Source organism: Camelina sativa, chromosome 5 (genome assembly GCF_000633955.1).
Source record: "Camelina sativa cultivar DH55 chromosome 5, Cs, whole genome shotgun sequence".
Classification (NCBI taxonomy): domain Eukaryota; kingdom Viridiplantae; phylum Streptophyta; class Magnoliopsida; order Brassicales; family Brassicaceae; genus Camelina; species Camelina sativa.
The window spans coordinates 11,920,758-11,941,724 of NC_025689.1; the positions used below are offsets into that span (position 1 = coordinate 11,920,758).

General features: G+C 32.0%; 4 protein-coding genes across 5 annotated transcripts; all 4 read left to right on the top strand.

The window, feature by feature from the left end:
• On the top strand, positions 211-1,206 carry LOC104786607 (mitogen-activated protein kinase kinase kinase ANP1-like). The gene has a single exon (XM_010512046.1). It carries the CDS (start codon positions 211-213, stop codon positions 1,204-1,206), a length of 996 nt encoding a protein of 331 aa, XP_010510348.1.
• LOC104786608 lies at positions 5,389-6,827 on the top strand. The gene has a single exon (XM_010512047.2). It carries the CDS (start codon positions 5,647-5,649, stop codon positions 6,619-6,621), a length of 975 nt encoding a protein of 324 aa, XP_010510349.1. The 5' UTR covers positions 5,389-5,646; the 3' UTR covers positions 6,622-6,827.
• On the top strand, positions 6,937-8,505 carry LOC104786609 (protein NETWORKED 4B-like). Of its 2 annotated transcripts, none has more exons than XM_010512049.2 (4): positions 6,937-7,389; positions 7,645-7,691; positions 7,804-7,915; positions 8,000-8,505. In XM_010512049.2, exons 2-4 carry the CDS (start codon positions 7,677-7,679, stop codon positions 8,377-8,379), a joined length of 507 nt encoding a protein of 168 aa, XP_010510351.1. In that variant the 5' UTR covers positions 6,937-7,389; positions 7,645-7,676; the 3' UTR covers positions 8,380-8,505. The 2 variants fall into 2 exon arrangements, with proteins under 2 accessions (XP_010510351.1, XP_019101406.1); XM_019245861.1 differs by having other exon boundaries at positions 6,937-7,383.
• On the top strand, positions 15,030-17,614 carry LOC104786610 (protein NETWORKED 4B-like). Its single transcript, XM_010512050.2, has 4 exons — positions 15,030-15,335; positions 15,668-15,714; positions 15,829-15,940; positions 16,046-17,614. Exons 2-4 carry the CDS (start codon positions 15,700-15,702, stop codon positions 17,449-17,451), a joined length of 1,533 nt encoding a protein of 510 aa, XP_010510352.1. The 5' UTR covers positions 15,030-15,335; positions 15,668-15,699; the 3' UTR covers positions 17,452-17,614.

The window sequence follows — 20,967 nt, forward strand, 5'->3', positions numbered from 1 at the left end:
GTGGTGCGTGCTTTCACTCTCCGGATGTTAACCAAAGTTTATATAAGTTACAGACTTATTAAAAGAACCCTACAAAAAAAGGCTAACAAAGTTTCCTTTTTAACTCTCTCTCGCTGCAATTCCTGATCAAGTGATTCTGTCTTCTCTAGGGTTATAAATTTCACACAAGAAACCTACAGATAAGAAACCTAACTCTTCTTAGTTCTTACGATGACACCAAAAACAGAGTTTGTGAAGTTCTTGGGAAGAGGTTCGGTTGGATCAGTCAACCTCGTCAAGTACATCAAAAGCGACATCTCATTGCCGCTTTACGCGGCCGTAAAAACCGCTGAATGCGAAGAATACGATTCTCTCAAAAGAGAGATTCAGGTTCTATCCAAACTCAAGGGATGTCGAAACATCGTCCAATGCTATGATGGGAATTATACTTTAGAAGAGGATTTTGATGTCGGCGGATTCCGAGTTTACAAGATGGTTATGGAGTACGCATCTGCAGGAAGCTTAACAACGTTCATGTACAATTACAAAGATTATAAATTGCCCGATACTCTGATCAGAGACTTCACCCGAATGATTCTCCAAGGATTGGTCTCTGTTCATAGCCACGGTTATGTCCATTGCGATCTAAAACCAGATAATCTACTTATCTTTCCATGTAGAGATCAGTCTTACGAATTGAAGATTTCAGATTTCGGATCTTCGAGAAGAGTCGGAGAAGATTCTGATTGCTGGGAAGTTGATAACCCGTATATGGGAACGCCTATTTACATGTCGCCAGAATCAGTCCGCGATAACGTTGCAGAGAAAGCCCTAGATTTGTGGTCGTTAGGGTGCATAGTGTTGGAGATGTATACCGGTGTTTTTCCATGGTCAGAGGTTTATTATGAAGATCTTGCGCCGGTTCTATTGAATGGGGAAGCGCCGGTGATTCCAGAGAGTCTACCCTGTGATGCAAGGAAGTTTCTAGAAACATGTTTCGCAAGGAACCCTAAGGAGAGAGGAAGCGCTTCGGATTTATTGTTGCATCAGTTCTTGCGTGGCGAACATAAGATGGAAGATACAATCTCTGGCGGCTCCTCGCTGCCGGTTTCAAAGAAGGCCATGAAGCTAAAGATTATTCCACCAAAGCCCCCACAGTTTAAACACCTGAAGGTGAAGATTAGGCCTCCCAAGCCTCCAGCTTTTAGTTTCATTCATGTTCAATAGTGAGGTCCAGCTTTTAGCTTTTAGAACATGAAGCCTCCAGCTTTTAATTTCCTTCTTTAAAAGGGTCTGTTCCTTTGTTTAGAGTTGAAGTTCAAGTTACAGAGTCGATACAAAAAGTAGATCTCTCAGTTTTCAATGTTTGTTTGTTGTGACATTTACAATTTTTTGCTTGAATAATATTGTTTAATTAGAGGTACTTTACATATCCACATTTTATATTCCTATGTCTTTTCTGTGTGTTATATTTCCAATCCAAAGTCTTTCCGTCTAAGAACAACCTCGGATCAGGATTCTTACCATATGCAGTCACATACATGAAATCTCGACAAGTCTGAGAAAGGTCTCAGAGTCTTTACACTTATACTTGCTTGAAGGCTCATTACCTTATGAAACCAAAAAAACAAACTATTTCTGCCTTTCTATGTTCTGCTAATACACATGCAGATTGCGCAAAATGTTAACATAAAAGTTCACCAACTTAGTATTCAAGAGTATGTGAGGCTTAGTACAGAAGGAGCCAACAACTAACATATTCTTCAAACCTTTCAAACCGAAACAGAGCTTTTTTGTTATTTACCAGAAAACTCTTTGAAATAGAGCTTTACTCACAGTCTCACACATTGACACATACATAAAAACAAAAGACCCTTTTAAAGAAAAAAGAACAAAAAAAGACCCTTTATTCACATTCATATTAATGTTGAATCAATAATAATAATAATAATAAATTCGAATATAATTAATCTAATACTTCAATAAGGTTAAATTTTCATTTTAATATTTTTAACAATACCAATATATGTCAAACTTAATTAAGGCTGTCTAAACAAATATAGTTTCATGGTATATTGCGAGTTTAATTTAGGTTTTTAGTTGAACTGATTAATTTAACCGGATATAGTAAATTTTAAACTTTTAAGAAGTTTAAAATATTATAATTGATATATCTAAAATTAATTAAAAATTAAAATTATGAATATTTAAAAATATTAAAATTTTAAAATTATACAAACGGGTAATATTGCAGGTTGAACTATATGACATAACATGGTTGAATTGATAATACTAAAAAATAAAATATTATTGATATGATACTTTAATATGGGTTAAATCTGCTGTTATACTATTTTAACAAAACCTATATAAAATATATCAAATTAAATTTATTTAATTTAATTATATTAAACAAAAATTATTATGCTCTAAACGGTAGGTTATATACAAATCACTAGAATTAACAAAATAAAAAGTTAGCAAAATTAATATTAAAATATTACATTTACAAAACAAAAAAAATTGGTGATAATCTAAACTTTATAACAGGTGTATATGAGATTTTGAGAAGAAGGGCAGCGGAAGAATCCCCTAGATAGAATTAAATAATAATGATACACCGGCGACGACAACTCTTCGCCGTAAATTTCCACCGGATACCTGATTAAGTACAGCTGCGGCGGAGAAAAAAGTGAAGATTATGGCTCAGGGTTAGTCAAAGTTTCGATTTTTATGTTGATGTGGAAGATCATGGCTCAGGGTTAGTCAAAGTTTCGATTTTTATGTATGTGGATGTGAAGATTATGGGTCAGGGTTAGTTAAAGTTTCAGTTTTTTACTTGGATAGAATCATCTTTGCCTAGTCTTTTGGAATCTTAAGTCGTATGGTAGAGGGTTAAAATCTGGAAAGCTCTCTACTCTCCAACAAAAATTCTCAGTACTCTCTATTAATCTCCTCTACTCTCATACTCTTAATGAAAATTGTAATCTCCAAACTTGCCCTTACCAAACCGATTCAAACCAATACATTGAACCAGTTTTTAATTGAATTGATTAATAATAATTAAAAAAAAAATCAGATATGTTCTATCGCTTCTTCTTCTCCATTCTCGGGTTCATCCATTTTCCACTATTGATGAAGCTCAAGCTTTAATTTCCGAATCAGATTTCTTTATCTTTTCTACTACTTTCAGCTTAAACCCTCTTAAATCTATAGAGTATTCAATCGATTATGGGTTATTGTATTTAAATTTAGAGATTTCAATTAGATTTGAATTTTGTGTTGATAATTAATGGATATTGGGTTGATAACCAACTATTATGGGTCAATTAAGAAATATGAATGGACTATAGTGGCTGAATCGTAGTAAAACATATGTAGATTAGCTTTTTTGGTTCGAAAATCCACTGGGTTGCAAACATAGTATAACTAGAAAACTGAGTATAACTACCATAATTGGTATAACATTTATAACAAAAAAAATTAGTATAACTGGTACAACTGATATTCCTAAAGGTAGAACTGGTATTTTATTGTGTACTAATATAGTTTTATTACTAATTTTTTAGGACAACACAATGACCAACCTTCCGAAATCATAAATAAAAGCTATGGAGAAATTTGGATAGCTGGTCTCAGAGCGAGTGAGGAAGCCAACATAAGATTAAAGATTAGTGAAATTTTCAATGTATTTGTACTTTATGATTTTCTACAACTTGGTTTTATAATGGTACAATTATGTATGTCTTTACTCTTATTCCGTTTGTAGTAAAACTTGGTACAACCTAACAGTACAACTACCACCAATTTTTAAAAAATTATATGTGCTTTATAAATTAAAATTTTGTTACAATATTAAAAATCTTCATATTCACTTTATAAACTTAAATTTGTGTGACACATCTTCTAAAGTAACATTATAAAATGAAAAAAGTCTTCAGTAGATTCATTTGTGTCCAAGAAAGATCTTATAGTTTTAAGATGACTTTCTTATTGTTAACTCAATTACATTGCAAAACACACAAAAATAAAGTTTTGACACATATTTTTGCAAGAACACATTGAGAATGTTATACAAATAAGTAAAATCTTTGGTCCAACTAAAAAAGTTTAGTTTAAATACAAGTATAACTGATTATACACAAAAATCTTAAAAAGTACAACTATGTATAAGGTAGTACAACTTAAAAACTTGGAATAACTATGTTTGTTTTTGCGGCGCCACCTGGCAATTGTACTTACTTTGCGGTGCCACGTGGATTTTATGATGGCACAATTTGACCATGTGCGGTTTGACCTCCCCTCCCCCACGTTATTCAGAGTTTTGAAATTTCAATTTTTTTTTTTTTTTAAGTCATTCCCTATTTTTTTTTTGTTTTGACAAACAAAATCATTCCCTATTAAAGAGAGATAAGATTTGTTGTAAATATAAGGATTCCTAAAATTTAGGTTTAATATTCAATCCCAGATTTTAAGATTCAATTCCTCACTAGTTTGTACAACTTGTACAAACTGGTACAACTATTCAACATGTTTATGACTATGAAAATCAAATTAACATGAAAATATTACTCACGTCTTAAAGGTTTGAACTCGAGTGAAACATTTCTAAAGTGATTGGAGTTATGCAATCACGGTCGTTACTGGAGCATGGTGTTCCTAGATCAAGCTATACCAATTTGTACCAAGTTGTACCTTTTGTTTTTGAATTTTATAACTACTTAGTTGTTCACGTTTTAAAGATGTTGGCTCAATAGCTTTATTAGAATCAACTTTCGCCGCCACTGTCTTCTTCTTCTTCTCCATCTCCATCGTCTATGATTTTCTCTGGTTCTAGAGGAATATATTGGGTTTGATTCGACTTTTCACCCTTTCTTCCACAAACCTTCAAACAAAATTGATTAGATTATTAGCACTTCTAATCAATTCGGAAACCTGATGAACAAATTTGACACCAATTCTATACATAAATTCCCTAATTTCAATCAAAATTTTCACACAATCTCCCTTCTTTTAATCAAATTCTACACAAAGTCAAAAATAAAAAAATCGATTTCAATTGCATAATGTTGTTTCCACCATTACAAGTTGTCTCTATCTGCACTCGTACAAGAAAAAAAAGATGAATTGAGATGTTGGGTTTCTTTAATTAGGATCAAACGAAGAAAAGAAAAATTGATTTTAAGGATTTTTAAAGTTAAAAAATTTTTTTTGACCCGAGTATAAAAGGTTTGAGTGTTATATCCATTTTGGTTGGTTGGGTCAGTAATAATCTCTAACTATTGAGGGTCTAAAGGTACTTACCTTTTTTTTGGAATTGTTTTAAATAAAAAATAAATTAAGTTATAGAAGAGGAGCATCTCGGAATTTTTGTTGGAGAGTAAAGAGCTCCCGAGATTAAAACCCTATGGTGGACTAGTTTTGGAAAGATGGGTGATTGTGAAATTGCTTGTTACAGGAAAAATCGGGAATTGCTAATTATGGATTACAAAAGGGAAGCTAACAATAGATTAACGAATCAAAAATTTGGTTAGGATAGAAGCCAGCCTTGATCTGTCGTTAAGAGAATTACGACCCTTGAAGTTATCTTCCCAACCAGCTTCTTTGTGATTTTTGAGAGAGAAAAACAACAAATCTGATTTTCATGAATTCCAAAACAAAGCTCCAATGTCGGAGCTGCTTCCTCCTCCTCCCCCTCCTCCTCCTCCTCATCATCATCATCCTACAGGGAGGGGTTGTGGATTCGGCGATCCCGCTTTGTTTTTCCCTGAGTTTGCTGCTAAGCAACGCGGTCTCGAAAGAGTTATAGAGGAAGATGGAGAAGGGGAAGATAGCAGCTATGGCAAAGGCTCTTTTGATCTGAGTTCCAGGTTCTCTAGTCCTTGTATCTCTCGTAACGGGTTTGATGATGTTGATCATCCTAGAAAGCTGCCTCCTTCTGGATTGAGGGAGGAGTCTTCTTCGTCTGGTTTCAGAGAGGATGATGAAGCCGACAGGAGTAGAAACTCTGGTTCCTTTGTGGATCGTATCGGTCAGGAGGAGGAGGACAAGAGGTTATGCGCCTCTGGATGTTTCAGAAAATGCTGCGCTTGGACCTGCATGTTTGTTTCCATTGTCCTTGTCATCGTCTTGTTGACAGGGTTGACTGTGAACTCTTCAATCAAATCTAAACTGCCTCAGGTGCTTGTCATGAATCTCAAGTTCTCGAGACTTGATGTCGTTAAATCAGCGACGGATCTTCTGATGAATGCGAACTTGAACACGGTTCTTCAGCTCTCTAACCAAAACGACAAGACAGTGCTTTATTACAGCCCCATGAAAGCTGATGTCTCTTCTGAGAACATAAACCTTGGAAAGAAAACGCTTCATGGATTTAAGCAGGACCCTGGTAACGTTACCTCTTTGAAGATCCCGACTAGACTGAGAAAGTCCAAGGTTTATGATGTTGATGCTACGTTGCTGACAAACAAAGAGAAGAATCTTGAAGCTGTGGTTGATGTGTACTTGAGAGGGAAATTGAGTTTTGATTGGTTGGGATTTAGTGTTCATATACCAATTGTTATTGCTTGCGAGGAAGTGAAGCAGAGTGATGTGATAAATGGACTCAAGCCAACGTGTGATGTTCGAATCTTTTCCCAATGAAAACAATGAGAGTGATTGAAATAAATAATACACAAAAGACCCTCTGATCTTTGTTTTTGTTTTGTTTTGTTTTGTTGTTGTTGGTAATTTTCTTGTTGTAGATTGGAAACATAGAAAAAGAGAAGTGATTCAACTCTTGTTTCTCTAAAACTAACATAACATCAAGAGAAGTTATTTAACCTTTGGTTTATGTTTCCTGAACCATTGACTTAGCTTGTAAATTTGTGTCCATGATAAGTTTGTCGACGGTTGGTTTGATCTTTCTCTCTTTCTATATGCGTAGTAGAGAGATGGGATCAAAACACGAATCACAACGAAGCCACATGCAAAGTCTTGAGCGTTGAGGATCCGCCATTAATGCTATCTCCCATTTATCATAACAAAATTATTGAGTCTTCTTTTTGAAATGTAAAAAAGACAGCAGGTGAGACGTGAGTAGCTACGGAGTTAAAGACGTGTAGTCGTGTAGAGAGAGATAAGCTTGTATCATCACTTTCTTAGCCGCGTTGCCAACAGTTTCAAAATTATTGTGAGAAACTAACGAACTAATTCTTGATTATTTTTTTTCATTTTCTTTAGAGAACGTGAAACAGATTATCAGATTTTGGTTAGACGATGAATCATCCTTAAACGTACTAACAAGGAATATAAAAGGCTTAGAGAGGCCATTCTTTTTTTCTTTTTTTTTGGGTCAACCAGAGAGGCCATTCGTTTGAGTATTATTCAGTCACAAGCTTCTCGTCTTTTTGCATCGCCGTCTAGGTAAAAGTAAGCTTTTCTATTCTCTGCAATCTTTGTCTCTTCTTCTTTCTGCAAAATACAAAATGCCTAAACTTTATCTTCAGATTTTCTAGAGATTTGTGACAAATGCAAAATTGGGTTGTCATCTTTGTGCCACATGTGAAATCCTCTTTTCTCCTCTGATCTCATCTAATCTGTTTCTTGGGTTTTGTCAAAATTCTTATGTTCAACCTGAGACGAGAGCATATCTTCAATTTGAGAAAGTCTTGATCTTTCTTGTAGGGTTTTCTGAATTTCTCTGCACGGCAAAGGTCATGGCTCCGTCTACGGTGAGAAACCGTTGTGATCTTTTCACTCACATACGACTTAGAAAGATCATTAAATCCTTATGTTTATTCTTTTAGTCCTAACATTTACTCACTTTGTCATATGTTCTCTCAGGCTCAGAGCAAGAAGCAGTTAAAAAGGTCTATGACCAAGAAATCATACGCATGGAGGTGGGATAGTCACATTTGTCCCAAGAACTCAAAATGGCTTATAGAGAATCTAGAGATTATGTTGCCTGCCTTCATCCACTTAATGTAGATTGCTACCCAAATCTGACGTTTTCTTTCTTGTTCTTGTTTTGGCTTGTCAGAGATGGATGACCGAGTGAAACACATGTTGAATGTGATTGAAGAAGACTCAGACTCTTTTGCCAAGAAAGCTCAGATGTATTATCAGAAGCGTCCCCAGTTAATTCAACTTGTTGGGGAATTTTACCGCATGTATCGCACATTAGCTGAGCGTTATGATCAAGTTAGCGGTGAACTTCAGAAGAATCATCATTCACTTGAGATCCAGTCACAGAGCTCTTTTGAGATATCATCTCCTACACAAGAGATGTTGAGTCGCAGTCAGTCTGGTCATAAAGAAGAAGAAGATTCATCATCTTTGACAGATATTGTAAATTTAACTCTCTTTTCTTTTTTTTGTCACATCATCATCATGGTTTATGTTTTCTCAACCATTGACTAGGCTTCTAAATTTGTATTCATGATAAGTTTGTTGAAGGTTGGTTTGATCACTTTTTCTATATCTATTAGGTAACAACCCGCACCATATGCGGGATAAATTGATTAATAAAAATTATTATAAGTAAAACGATCGTCCTAAAACTAATATATGTTTGTGTCAAACATAACATTATTATTTAATTAAAGATTTTTTAGCTGAGTTTTTTCGTATAAAAAATATATTTTACCGGTAAAATCTTTAAATGTGTAAGAAGTTTTATGGTAGAGAAAGTATTGATAAAATGTTATTATTTATTGCAACATATCTTTTGTTTGGTTTAAAATCAAAAATAACTTCTTATGTTTTATCTTGTAATCGTAACAATCTTGCATGTTTCTTATGTAACTATAACAACATATATTAAATTATTCAGTAACTTAATTATTTAATTTTATTATATGTTAATAACAATCGGATTCTAAACTAAATTTTCTGAAGATAGTATAATTTATCGATTTAATATTTTTGATAGGCTATTTAAATCTTTTGAGTTAGTCGGTTTGTTAATATATTTTTTTTTTCAACCAAACATTAAATAAATTAAAAGATCACTCCAAGATTGGTTGCCCAAATAGGAGGAAAAGAGTTTACAAAAGAAGTTTCGAAAAGTAAAGATCTTGAAGACTGGGTAAGACAATCTGCCCAGACGTTGAAATCACGAGAGATCCTATTCAGGGTGAAGGACGGGAAGGAGGATCGGAGCAAGGAGAATTCGTCCAGCAAATTTGAGAAGGCCGGCCGATCCTCGGGCAGCTGCACCATCGCTATCAATTCTGCACAATCCGTCTCGAAGGTTTGACAATCAAAACCAGCCGCCCGCAATGATTCCATAGCCCACATAAGAGCTTGTAGCTCCGCATGTAATGGGGACGAGCCACGTCTAAGACTTCGTGCTCCCAGAAGAAGCGTCGAGTCCTCACCATTACAAAATCACCAACCCATACCCTGGAAAGGATCCGAACTTTTCCAGGAACAATCAACCTGACAGCGTGGAGAGGGCTCCCTCACCTCTAGGGAAGGTGGAAGATGCCGATGACTCCCCGAAAAGGATTTGGCCTCCTCCCACAGTAGCCTGTCATTATTCGCCTGGTTCAAAATATCACTCGGTTTGCCCTCTGTTCCCTGGAAAACTTTCCTATTCCTATCTTTCCAAATTGACCAAAGAATCCAAGGAAGACCGAAAGATATATCAGAAACTCCCGATTGGGACGAAGCCCGCCAGAAAATAAAATCCAAATTCGCATAGATTGAAGCATATGGAAACCCATCCGGATCTAAAGAGACTTGAGCCAATTCCAAAACACTTCGCGAACGAGAACACTCGAAAAGTGCGTGATTTATAGACTCTGCCGCGGAATCACACTGTTTGTAGATAATGTCACAGTGAACCCCTCGGTGCACTAACCGTTCCATCACAGGAAGGGTACTGGAGGCAACCTGCCAAAAAAAAGTGTTGGACCTTCGGGGAACCTGAAGTTTCCACAATTGGGCCCAAAGAGCCATACACGAAGGCCCGTATTCAGCTTCCCTAATCAAATCTCGGGCTATCAGATTTGGTGAAATGCCATACTAAGCGATCCGGTTTATAGTATTTACTGACCGACATACTCCAAATAATCATTAGAAAAAAATTAATGAAATTCTAAAATCAACGTATTCGTGTAAGCATACATTTCACCCGTGAAATATGTGAACGTGGTAAAGAAAATATTTATAAAATGTTACAATTTATGGCAATATACATTTTTGTGTGTTTTAAAAATCAAATTTATATTTATGGTTTATCGAGTAACTATAACAATTTTGTATAATCTAATAATTACTCATTTTAAATATATTATGATTTTTTTTTGGGTACTAAGTTTATCTATAATGATAAGGATTATTGTCAAATTCTTTTTTAATAACACAAAGATGAATATAAAATTAGAACGTATATTCATATTCGGTTATCAATATTTCCATTTTTAGTGAACAATCATACCAAATGTTAAGATTAATTAATTTACATAATTAGAGATATATATATATATATATATATAAAATAATCACACATCATAATATCTCCTAATTTGTTGTCATTTCTATATTTATTTATGAATATATATATATATATATATATTTATTGGGATTAAGTTTCTTTTAATGAGTTGGAGATAATTCAGGGTTAATATACTTCTTTGTGGGTTGTGGTGTAGTTGGCACGTTCTTGTTTTTTTTTGGTCTTTTTTGTTTTCTCTTTTGTATTATTTCGTTTTAATTAGGCATATACGGGCTTTGCCGTCACTTTTATTAATACACTATATGTTTATATCATTTCGTTCAGATGTGTATAATTGTGGCGTTTACTTTTTATGAATTATGAAGATGTTGTTTCTTGCTTTTGAGGATCCAATCTTATCATTGACTGATATTGTTTCCAATACATTTATTGTATTATAGATTTTCTAATTAACTGCTTATGTACACCCTTCATACGTTGATGTTGCAATAATAAGTTATTTTTTTAAAATATCTTCCGTGTAAGTGATTATATTTGTATGCCCATGTTTTGGTCTAATATCAATAAGATCGTTTCTGTTTTTCTTTAGTTGGCTTTGAAACCAATATTGAGTTAAGCAAATAATGGGTCGAATTATGGTGTTAATAAGTAATATAAATTCTTATGTATATATATTGTATATATGTGACTATAAATTTAGCTAACTAAAAAATTATGTAATATTTAAATACAATCTTGAACATATATATATATATATATATTTATTTGTGGGAGGAATGTATGAAATTATTGGATAGAAGTTATTTTTGAGTTAAATGACCTTTAATGTCTTTAAAGTGAGTTAAATATTAATAAATTTTTATATGTGTCTTGACTTTTTTAAAAAGGAATACCAAGTGTTTCCTTCCAAATTTGAAGTGATATAGTATTTTAGTTTTCTTATATGATTTTATGAACTTCAATGTAAAAGTTTTTCAAAGTAATAAGTACACTCACTGATTGAATTATAAAATTTGGAGAAATGTTTATTTCGTTTAATCATCTGCTCTTTTAAATAAATTAAATAAGTATGTTGTTATTCCTACAAATAGGACAACATATATTATAGTTTAACCATGGAGTTAAGCAATGGAAATGGAACTTGTGATTGCAAGACAAAATGCTTATATGTTACACATTGATCGTTTAAAAATGAATAGGAACATCTAATTCTCAAATAAAGTTGATTGTTTTGTTAAAACCAACATATGTGAATTTAAATTTAACTATACAAATTTAAAAATTAATAAAAATTTAAAAAATAAATATGAATAGATTAGAAAGGCAAGAAATATAAACGAAATATTTTTTTATATAAATAAAATAAAAATTGAAAACAAAAATATATATAATACTTTCTACATTAAAATATAAAATCAAACTCTTACAAGTTACAACACATATGAGATATAACAACATTTGATATTGGTAGGAGAGGAGGAGAGAATGTTTACTATAAGATGGTAATCCAAATTAGATAATGGAGATGAATCTTTAAAAAATAGAACAATGTAATATCTATATATATACAATACTTTCTAAATTAAAATATAGAATCAAACTCTTACAACACATATGAGATATAACAACATTTGATATTGGTGGGAGAGGAAGAGAGAATGATTACTTATAAGATAATAATCCAAATTAGATAAAGGAGATAAATCTTTTAAAATAAAAACAATGTAAAATATATATCATGTAGTCTCTAAAATTAAAATTTAGCATTAACAATTTACAATGATATTTCATTTTTTTTTTACAACCCATACAACAAAAATAAGAAATCAAAAATAACAAAAAAAAAAAGAAAAATGATTTGAGGTATTGTAGAAGAGAATGAGAGAATGTGAAAATGAGATAGTAAAAGAATGTCAATATGAGAGAATGATAGATTGAGAGAATGCTTATTTATATGATAAGAAATGATGGAAGTTACATTTAGAACTATGGAGTTACAATAGTAATTTATTGTGTTTGAATAAAATTGAGTGGTAGAATATGATTAATGCATAATTTATTTTATTTTCAGTTATAATTTTATTTTAATGTGTGAGTTAAATGTATTGTGTTTATTGGATCTTAAATATTGTTTAAAGCAATTAGAAAGCAAATAAAAAAATAAAAAAAAATTAGAAAACATTAAATGAAAATCAACCAATAAGGAGAGACCAAAACCTTACTTTTATATATATGATATATTGCTTTAAACTTTGAAATGAGAAATATATTATAAACAATAATTTTACATGAGAAATATATTAATTTAGCCAACCAAAATATGAATATAAGTTTAGCCAACCAAAATAAATAAAAAATATTAAAATTTAACCAAAAATAATTTCTCTTGAAAGATAATAAGTTAGTAGGAGGAATGAATTAATGTACAATTATTGGATAGGAGTTACATTTGAGTTAAATGGAGTTACATGTCTTTAATTATAAATAAATATTTTAATTTTTTATAACCTAAAATAAAAGGAATACCAAGTGGCTGAATCAAAATTCACATGATTTGGTTGTTTGTTGATATAAACTCAACACTTACACATAATATTTCAAAATAAAAAATATTACTTTTTAAGTGACAAACTAAATTAGTTTTCTTATAAAATTATATGAATTCTTCAATCTCAATAATTTTTAAAATCCCAAGGATAACTTATATTTTTTTGGTTTTCACTCATCAATTTAATTTATAGTGCTAGATTTCATACTAATGGTTTCATCTTTAGAGAATTTAGTGAAATGATATTTTTAAAATTATATTTTATTTTTATATTTAAGTTCCAGTTGAATATGTTTTGTTTTTTGGATCATTTTTTATTTTGATTAAAGACACAAAAAACCAATTGTTTAATTATGTTCTTTTTGTTTTCAAAAACCTCAAATCATAAAAAAAAATATATATATATATATATATTATATTGATCTCTGCAGATTTAACAATTGGATCACAAAACAAAATAGTCTTTATAAATGGATAAATGGATAATTATATTGATCTTTAAATATTATATTGATCTTTATAAATTATTTAAAATGATACATGAATATGTGAGATAACCAGAGACATAATAGATAATTACATATGGATCATTTCAACTTTATGATCTTATTGTGTGGTGAATATTGTAAGGAAGTATGAAAATAATGACTTATAAGATGTTAATATAAAATAGAAAATGGAGATAAACATTTTAAAAGATTAAAATAAATATATAAGATATACATATCATACAAACTCTAAAACTAAGCTTTTACAATGATATTTGATTTGATTTTTTATAACCCATACAACAACAATAACAAAAAAAAAAAAAAACAAAACAAAACAAAACAAAAAAAGAGATTTGAGAGTAGTGGAAGAAGATGAGAGAATGAAAGAGTGATAGACTAAGAGAATAAGATAATGAGTATTTATAGGAAGAGAAATGATGAAAAATTACATTTAGAAAAATGAGAGTTACAATTCTAATTTATTGTTTTGTTTTAATACAATTGATTAATACAACTTAGTGGAGAAATAAAGTTAATGCATAATTTATAGGGAGAAGCTATAAAGATTTCAGTTTTATATTATGTGAGTTAAATGTGAAAATTAATTGTTTTAAATTTGTGTTTTAATATAATTTTTTTTTTGTTAAAATTGCATTGCCAAGTGGACCAATAAGGAGAGACTGAAACTCTACTTTTATATATATGATTATAATAACTATTGAAAGCTTGTTATTTAAGTTATCCTGGTAATAATACTAACATAAAAATAACATTTCGTTTTTATATGATTTTGGTAATAAGTTATATTTTTTTATTTTTATTAACCTTATATTAACTGATATGTTTTTTTAGTATTTTTAGAATATTTTACTTATATTGATTTTAAGAAATCAATATAACTTTGAATTGTATATTTGTAATTATATTTTAGTGAAATTTTGCCTTAATATAGTATGTAATTATTTAATTAGTTTTATATGTGATATTTGAATTTGTGTGAGAAATGATGACATATCTAATTATTATTCAGTTAACTGTTTAAAAAAAATATAATAGCATATTAATGTAATTAAGTAAAAATATTTTGCTAAAAGGTACACATACTTCTCTGGCGACGACACATCAGTGTGCTTTTTTATTAATACTCTCTCTATCTCTAATAGTTTGATTTTTATAATTTTTCACACATACACAAAATATATATGATTAATTTATTGTTTACTTTTTTTAGATAATTTATTTTTTATTTATTTTTAGTCATTTTATGCATATGTAATGATTCATTTTTCTGACAATTTTTCTACTTTTCCATTTTCTCACTTTTATAGTATTAAGAATATTTACAAAATCAATTTTTTAGAGACAAATAAATTTTTTTTTAAAACATCAATTTATCAAAGCAAACATCAATTTATCAAGGCAGAGAGAGTATATTAGGAGGTATGCGTAGAGAGATGGTATCAAAACACGAATCACAATGAAGCCACATGCAAAATCTTGAGCGTTGAGGATCCGCCATAAATGCTATCTCCCATTGATATCATAACACAATTATTGAGTCATCTTTTTAAAAATGTAAAAAAAGACTTAAAAATAAGCAGGTGAGACGTGAGTTGCCATGGAGTTAAAGACGTGTAGAGAGATAAAGTGTGTATCACTTTCTTAGCCGCGTTGCCAATAGTGTCAAGATTATTGTGAGAAACTAACTTCTTGATTATTGTGTGAAACATAAATTAGTATTAGATTTTGGTAAGAATGATGAATCATCTTCAAACGGACTAAAGAGGAAATATAAAGGGCTATAGAGAGGCCATTCTTTTGAGTATTATTCAGTCACAAGCTTCTTGTCTTTTTTGCTTCGTCGTCATCGGTAAAAGTAAGCTTTTTCTTTAATTTCTCTGCATTTTTTTTTTTTGTCTCATCTTCTTTCTGCAGAATACAATTATTTTATGAATAATGCTTAAAACTTATCTTAGATTTTCTAGAGATTTGTGACAAATGCAAATTGGGTTGTTAAAACTTCACGTGTCATCTTTGTGCCACATGTGGAAATCCTCTTTTCTCCTCTGATATATCTCATCTAATTTGTTTCTAGGGTTTTGTCAAAACTGTTTTGTTCAACCCGAGAGAGCATATCTTCAATTTGAGAAAGTCTTGAGTCTTTTATTTCTTTTCTAAAATGGCTTAAGTTCTTGATCTTTCTTGTAGGGTTTTCTGAATTTCTCTACAAGGCAAAGGTCATGGCTTCGTCTGCGGTAAGCAACCGTTGTGATCTTTCACTCACCTACGACTTAGAAAACTCCTTAGATGCTTGTGTTGTTTAGTCTCTTGGTCCTCAACATCTACCACTTTGTCTGATGTTCTCGCAGGCTCAGAGCAAGAAGCAGTTTAAGAGGTCTATGAGCAAGAAATCACACTCATGGTGGTGGGATAGTCACAATTGTCCCAAGAACTCAAAATGGCTTGCAGAGAATCTAGAGAGTATGTTGCCTGCCTCACTTATCATTGAGATCTCCATCCACCTTAATGTACATGATTACCCAAAACTCTGACGTTTTCTTTCTTGTTCTTGATTTGGCTTGTCAGAGATGGATGACCGAGTGAACCACATGTTGAAACTGATTGAAGAAGACGCAGACTCTTTTGCCAAGAAAGCTCAAATGTATTTTCAGAAGCGTCCCGAGTTAATCCAACTTGTCGAGGAATTTTACCGCATGTACCGCGCATTAGCTGAGCGTTATGATCAAGCTAGCGGTGAGCTTCAGAAGAATCATCATTCATCTGAGATCCAGTCACAGAGCTCTCTTGAGATATCATCTCCTAGTCCTACCCAAGAGAAGTTGAGTCGCCGTCAGTCTGGTCATAAAGAAGAGGAAGACTCATCATCTTTGACAGATTCCGGTTCTGATTCTGATCATTCCTCTGCTAATGATGAAGACGCTGATGAGGCATTGATCTGCAGGATGGCTGATCTTGAGCTTGAGCTTAAAGAGACGAAACAGAAGCTCCTTCTCCAGCAGGAAAGTGACAACAGTGTTGACCTCCTTCAGAAAATTACTGTATATGAGGGAGAGCTTGGGGAAGCTAATGAAAAGATTCGAATGCATGAAGAAGAGATCGCTAATCTGAAGATTGAGCTTCAGAGCTGCATGTCCTCTGGAATAGAAGATCCTCAAAAGAGTCTTGATTTGGATAAAGAGGACACTAAAGAAGATGCAAAAGTGCAGGCCTTGGAAGAAGAGCTGAGTATCGCAAAAGAGAAGGTTCAGCTATTTGAGAAAGAGACTTATTCTCTGAGAAATGAGCTCGAGATCAGTAGAGCTGCTGAGGAGAAACTGAAGAGCTTACAGCATGAGCTAGAGTTGGCTCAGAAAGACACTGATAGGTACAGAAACACGCTCAACGCAGAGAAGAAAGAAGTCTCAAAGTTGCAAGAGAGATTGGCAATGGTGAAAACTAGTTTACAGGACAGAGATAACGAGATAAGGGCACTTAAAACTGCTGTCTCTGATGCTGAAGAAAAGATATTCCCAGAGAAGGCACAGATCAAAGGAGAAATGTCAAAGCTTCTTGAAGAACGAAGCCAACTTGGAGAGCAGCTGAGAGAGCTGGAATCACATATTAGGCTGATCACAGAAGAGAAAGCTGAAACGGAGGAGAAGCTTAGAGGAGAATCCAAGAAGATAAGCATAATGAGAAATGAGAGAAATGTGCTAAGAGAAGAGATTGGGAAGAGAGATGGGAAGATAAAGGAAATGGAAAAGCATATGGAGGAGCTTCACATGGAGCAAGTGAGGCTGAGAAGACGGTCTGGTGAGCTTACAGAAGAAGTGGAAAGAGCGAGATTGGGTGCATCAGAAGTGGCTGAGCAGAAAAGAGATGCAATAAGGCAGCTTTGTATCTCACTTGAACATTACAGAGATGGGTACGACAGGCTTTGGAGGGTTGTTGCTGGACATAAGAGTAAGAGAGTAGTGGTCTTAGCAACGTGAAGTGTTATAACAATGACTACGTGTGCAGGACATACAAGTGTGTTCTTTTTGGACTTAAAAACTAAAATGTTGTTTTCTCAGGGCTGTTTGTTGATGTTGAAAAATAGGTCGAAGATGAGTAATAATGTATGTTGATATATAGTAACAAACCAATGGTAATATTTTCTCATTTTCTCAAAACTCAAATCAATATTTAGAGACAAGAAATTTTTTCTAAAACATCAATTTATCAAGGAGGGACTATATAAAAGAGATACGCGTAGAGAGATGGGATCAAAACACGAATCACAACGAAGCCACATGCAAAGTCTTGAGCGTTGAGGAGCCGCCATAAATGCTATCTCCCATTGATATCATAACACAATTATTGAGTCATCTTTTAAAAAATGTAAAAAAAAGACTTAAAAATAAGCAGGTGAGACGTGAGTTGCCATGGAGTTAAAGACGTGTAGAGATAAAGTGTGTATCACTTTCTTAGCCGCGTTGCCAATACTGTCAAGATTATTGTGAGAAATTAACTTCTTGATATTATTGGTTCTATGATTTTAGTGGATTTAGAAATCTAAATAAAATTTATGTGTTAACTAATTATTAATTTCAAAATACTTATCAAAACTATGTGCTATTAGTTATATGATTTTTAAATAATTTTGATAAGTATTTTAAAATCAACTAGATTCGGATCCGCACGTACTGTGACAATCCGTCCTGTGGACCCCACTAGTCCACCGCTAGCTGCCCCAACGGACCGTCCGTGGATCCTGCTAGCCCACCGCTAGCCATCTCAACGGACTCCAAGCTGGCCCTGCAGGGCATCGATCCTAACCCATCACTGTGGATATCCCAATCCACCAGTAGGTTATTGGTGCGCCAGGCGTTCCTCGAACCCTGGTCCTCACCCTTTAACAACCTTCCCATAGGACAAGCTGTCACCAATTGACCTGATATCCACAGTGATGGGTTAGGATCGATGCCCTGCAGGGCCAGCTTGGAGTCCGTTGAGATGGCTAGCGGTGGGCTAGCAGGATCCACGGACGGTCCGTTGGGGCAGCTAGCGGTGGGCTAGTGGGGTCCGCGGGACGGGTTGTCACACGTACGTGCGGAGTTGATTTCAAAACTAAATTTTCTTTAAATTTTATAAAATATTATATATGTATGATGTTATATTTATTTGTATAATTATTGTTTATCAATGTTTGAAATAATAAAAGTTTCACATAAACTTAAATTTCACACGACGATAGATCCGAAAAGAATGTGAAACGGATTAGTAACTGGTCATATTTGTATGAGCTATAAAAATGGATTAAAAAATTGTCAAAAAGATTAAAACTTCCAAAACCGAATGATCTGAATTTTCAAGTGGGTCAAACCCCTCACGATAGGCATGCATTTGAACCGGATTAGTAATGTGTTAAACTTGTATTAATATTATATATTATATAATATAAATCTGAAAATTAGGTATTTAATTATATATTTTGTTTATTTCCAAAAGTTTGCAAATAACCTAAAAATATGTGGCTGTTAAACCTTAAAATTTTTAAAAAATCATAAAAGCCTGATTGGCAAATAAAATACTTTTAAGTCTTTTAAATGCTTTTATTTAAAGCCTTCAACAATCAGGGGTTATGTGAATTTGATGACTGCACCCAAGCTGTTTTAAAATGGTTTCGTCCTTGCTTCTTGTGTGATCCTTGTTTTATATTGAGTTGGATTTTTACATAATTTTCAGGTTTAGTAGTGATTTAATCTTTGTTTAACCATAAAGTAACATAATTTAACTACATAATGTAAATGACTAAATGGCTAATAAATTAGAAATGAATAACCAATTGTTACAAAAACATAAGATATCTATTTTATTGTTGTGTCAATAACCTTTACACTTATAACTTGTATTTAGAAGGCTGTGACGACCATTTAAATATTTATTGGAAAATTTCTATTATATTTTTTAAAATATAAAAATTTATTAACATGAGACTGAGATTATAAGACAGTTCTGTAGAATTCTCGACTATGTTGACCTTGAACCCTGCATAAACACACCCTAATTATTAGCTAATTTAAATAAGACATAACAAATACCAAATAATTAGATTCTTAATGTTAATGTATGCGTAAAACATACCTATGACTTTGATTTCTGAGTCAAATATATCGATCCAAAGTTTGCCATCTACAAAAACAAAGCACACAAATTAATAAAACACAAAAATCACCTTTAAAAAGTCGAGAAAAATTACAGAATTTAACATTATAATCTCGCAAAAATGTTAAACTCTAGGAATTTTTAGTTGTTTGTATAAATTTATATCACCAACTATTATTTTGAAGAACTTCTAAACAAATCCAAAGAATCAATCTCTACACTACTTATCTGTCCAAATCTTCCCTGCACAATCAAACCACAATATGTTGTGACCTACCCAAATCCTCCCTGAAATAGCATCCCCCAACATCAAAACACTACATCCGCCAAATAATTTTTTTTGTTGACATATTAATAAAGAATTTATAAGTGTGAAGATTGATTGGTGTAAATCATAATAGGAAGCCAAAAAAAGATAAGCATATGCATGCTCATGCCATTTTATACAAATAGAGGTGAGAAATATTAATTCTCTTAACTTCTCATCTGCTTTATAAATTGAACAGAAACTATTTAATCAAATAACAGAAACAGAATAATATAGAAAAATGATAACTCATACAGATTTTGGAATACTTTCAGAATTCATTGTCTTATTCAAAAATAATCCATCTCTTCATGCTCTTAAACCTATACTTAGAAAATTGAGACCACCCTAAAAATTAGCATATGTTATAATCTTTGTATACAAAAGTTTAAACTTGTGACCTTAAATTAGGAGACGGCTCCTTAGGCTTCTCAAGCTATGTTTACTCTAAAACCTACATTAACACATTGTAGTTGTTAGCTTATTTAAATAAAATCTAACAAAGAACAAATAATTATAAATAAAAAGAGAGACATAGATTAAACGGAACATGTTAACATGCATATAACAATCTGGAAAAAAATATTTAACAATATTTAACAAAGAACACAAGAAGCTAATAGGCTTTAGTTTTAGAAAAAAAATAGATTTAAGCGTTTTTGTTAAGTTGAAAATGATTTAATTACTACATTATTTATACAACAACAAAAAAGTTGTTTAAAATGTAAGTTGCTAAGATTTTGTAAATTAGAATATTTCTAATTCCGAAATTTTGGTATAAATTGTCAAATATGTTTTTTTAATTAATCACATATATATTTTTGTAGAAGATATTATAAGATTGAATTTTCCTAATATTAGCAATATAATTTTAATGTTATAAGGAAAAAAATAAAGTATGATGTGCTAATTACGTGGGTTAATTTTCTTTTCTTTAAGTGTAGTACCTAATTTATGTGGATAGAGTTGTTTGGATTTAATGACATGTACAAACGAATATTGTGTTACCATATTTTTTATTTCTGATTTTATGTATTAATAATCATTTAATATT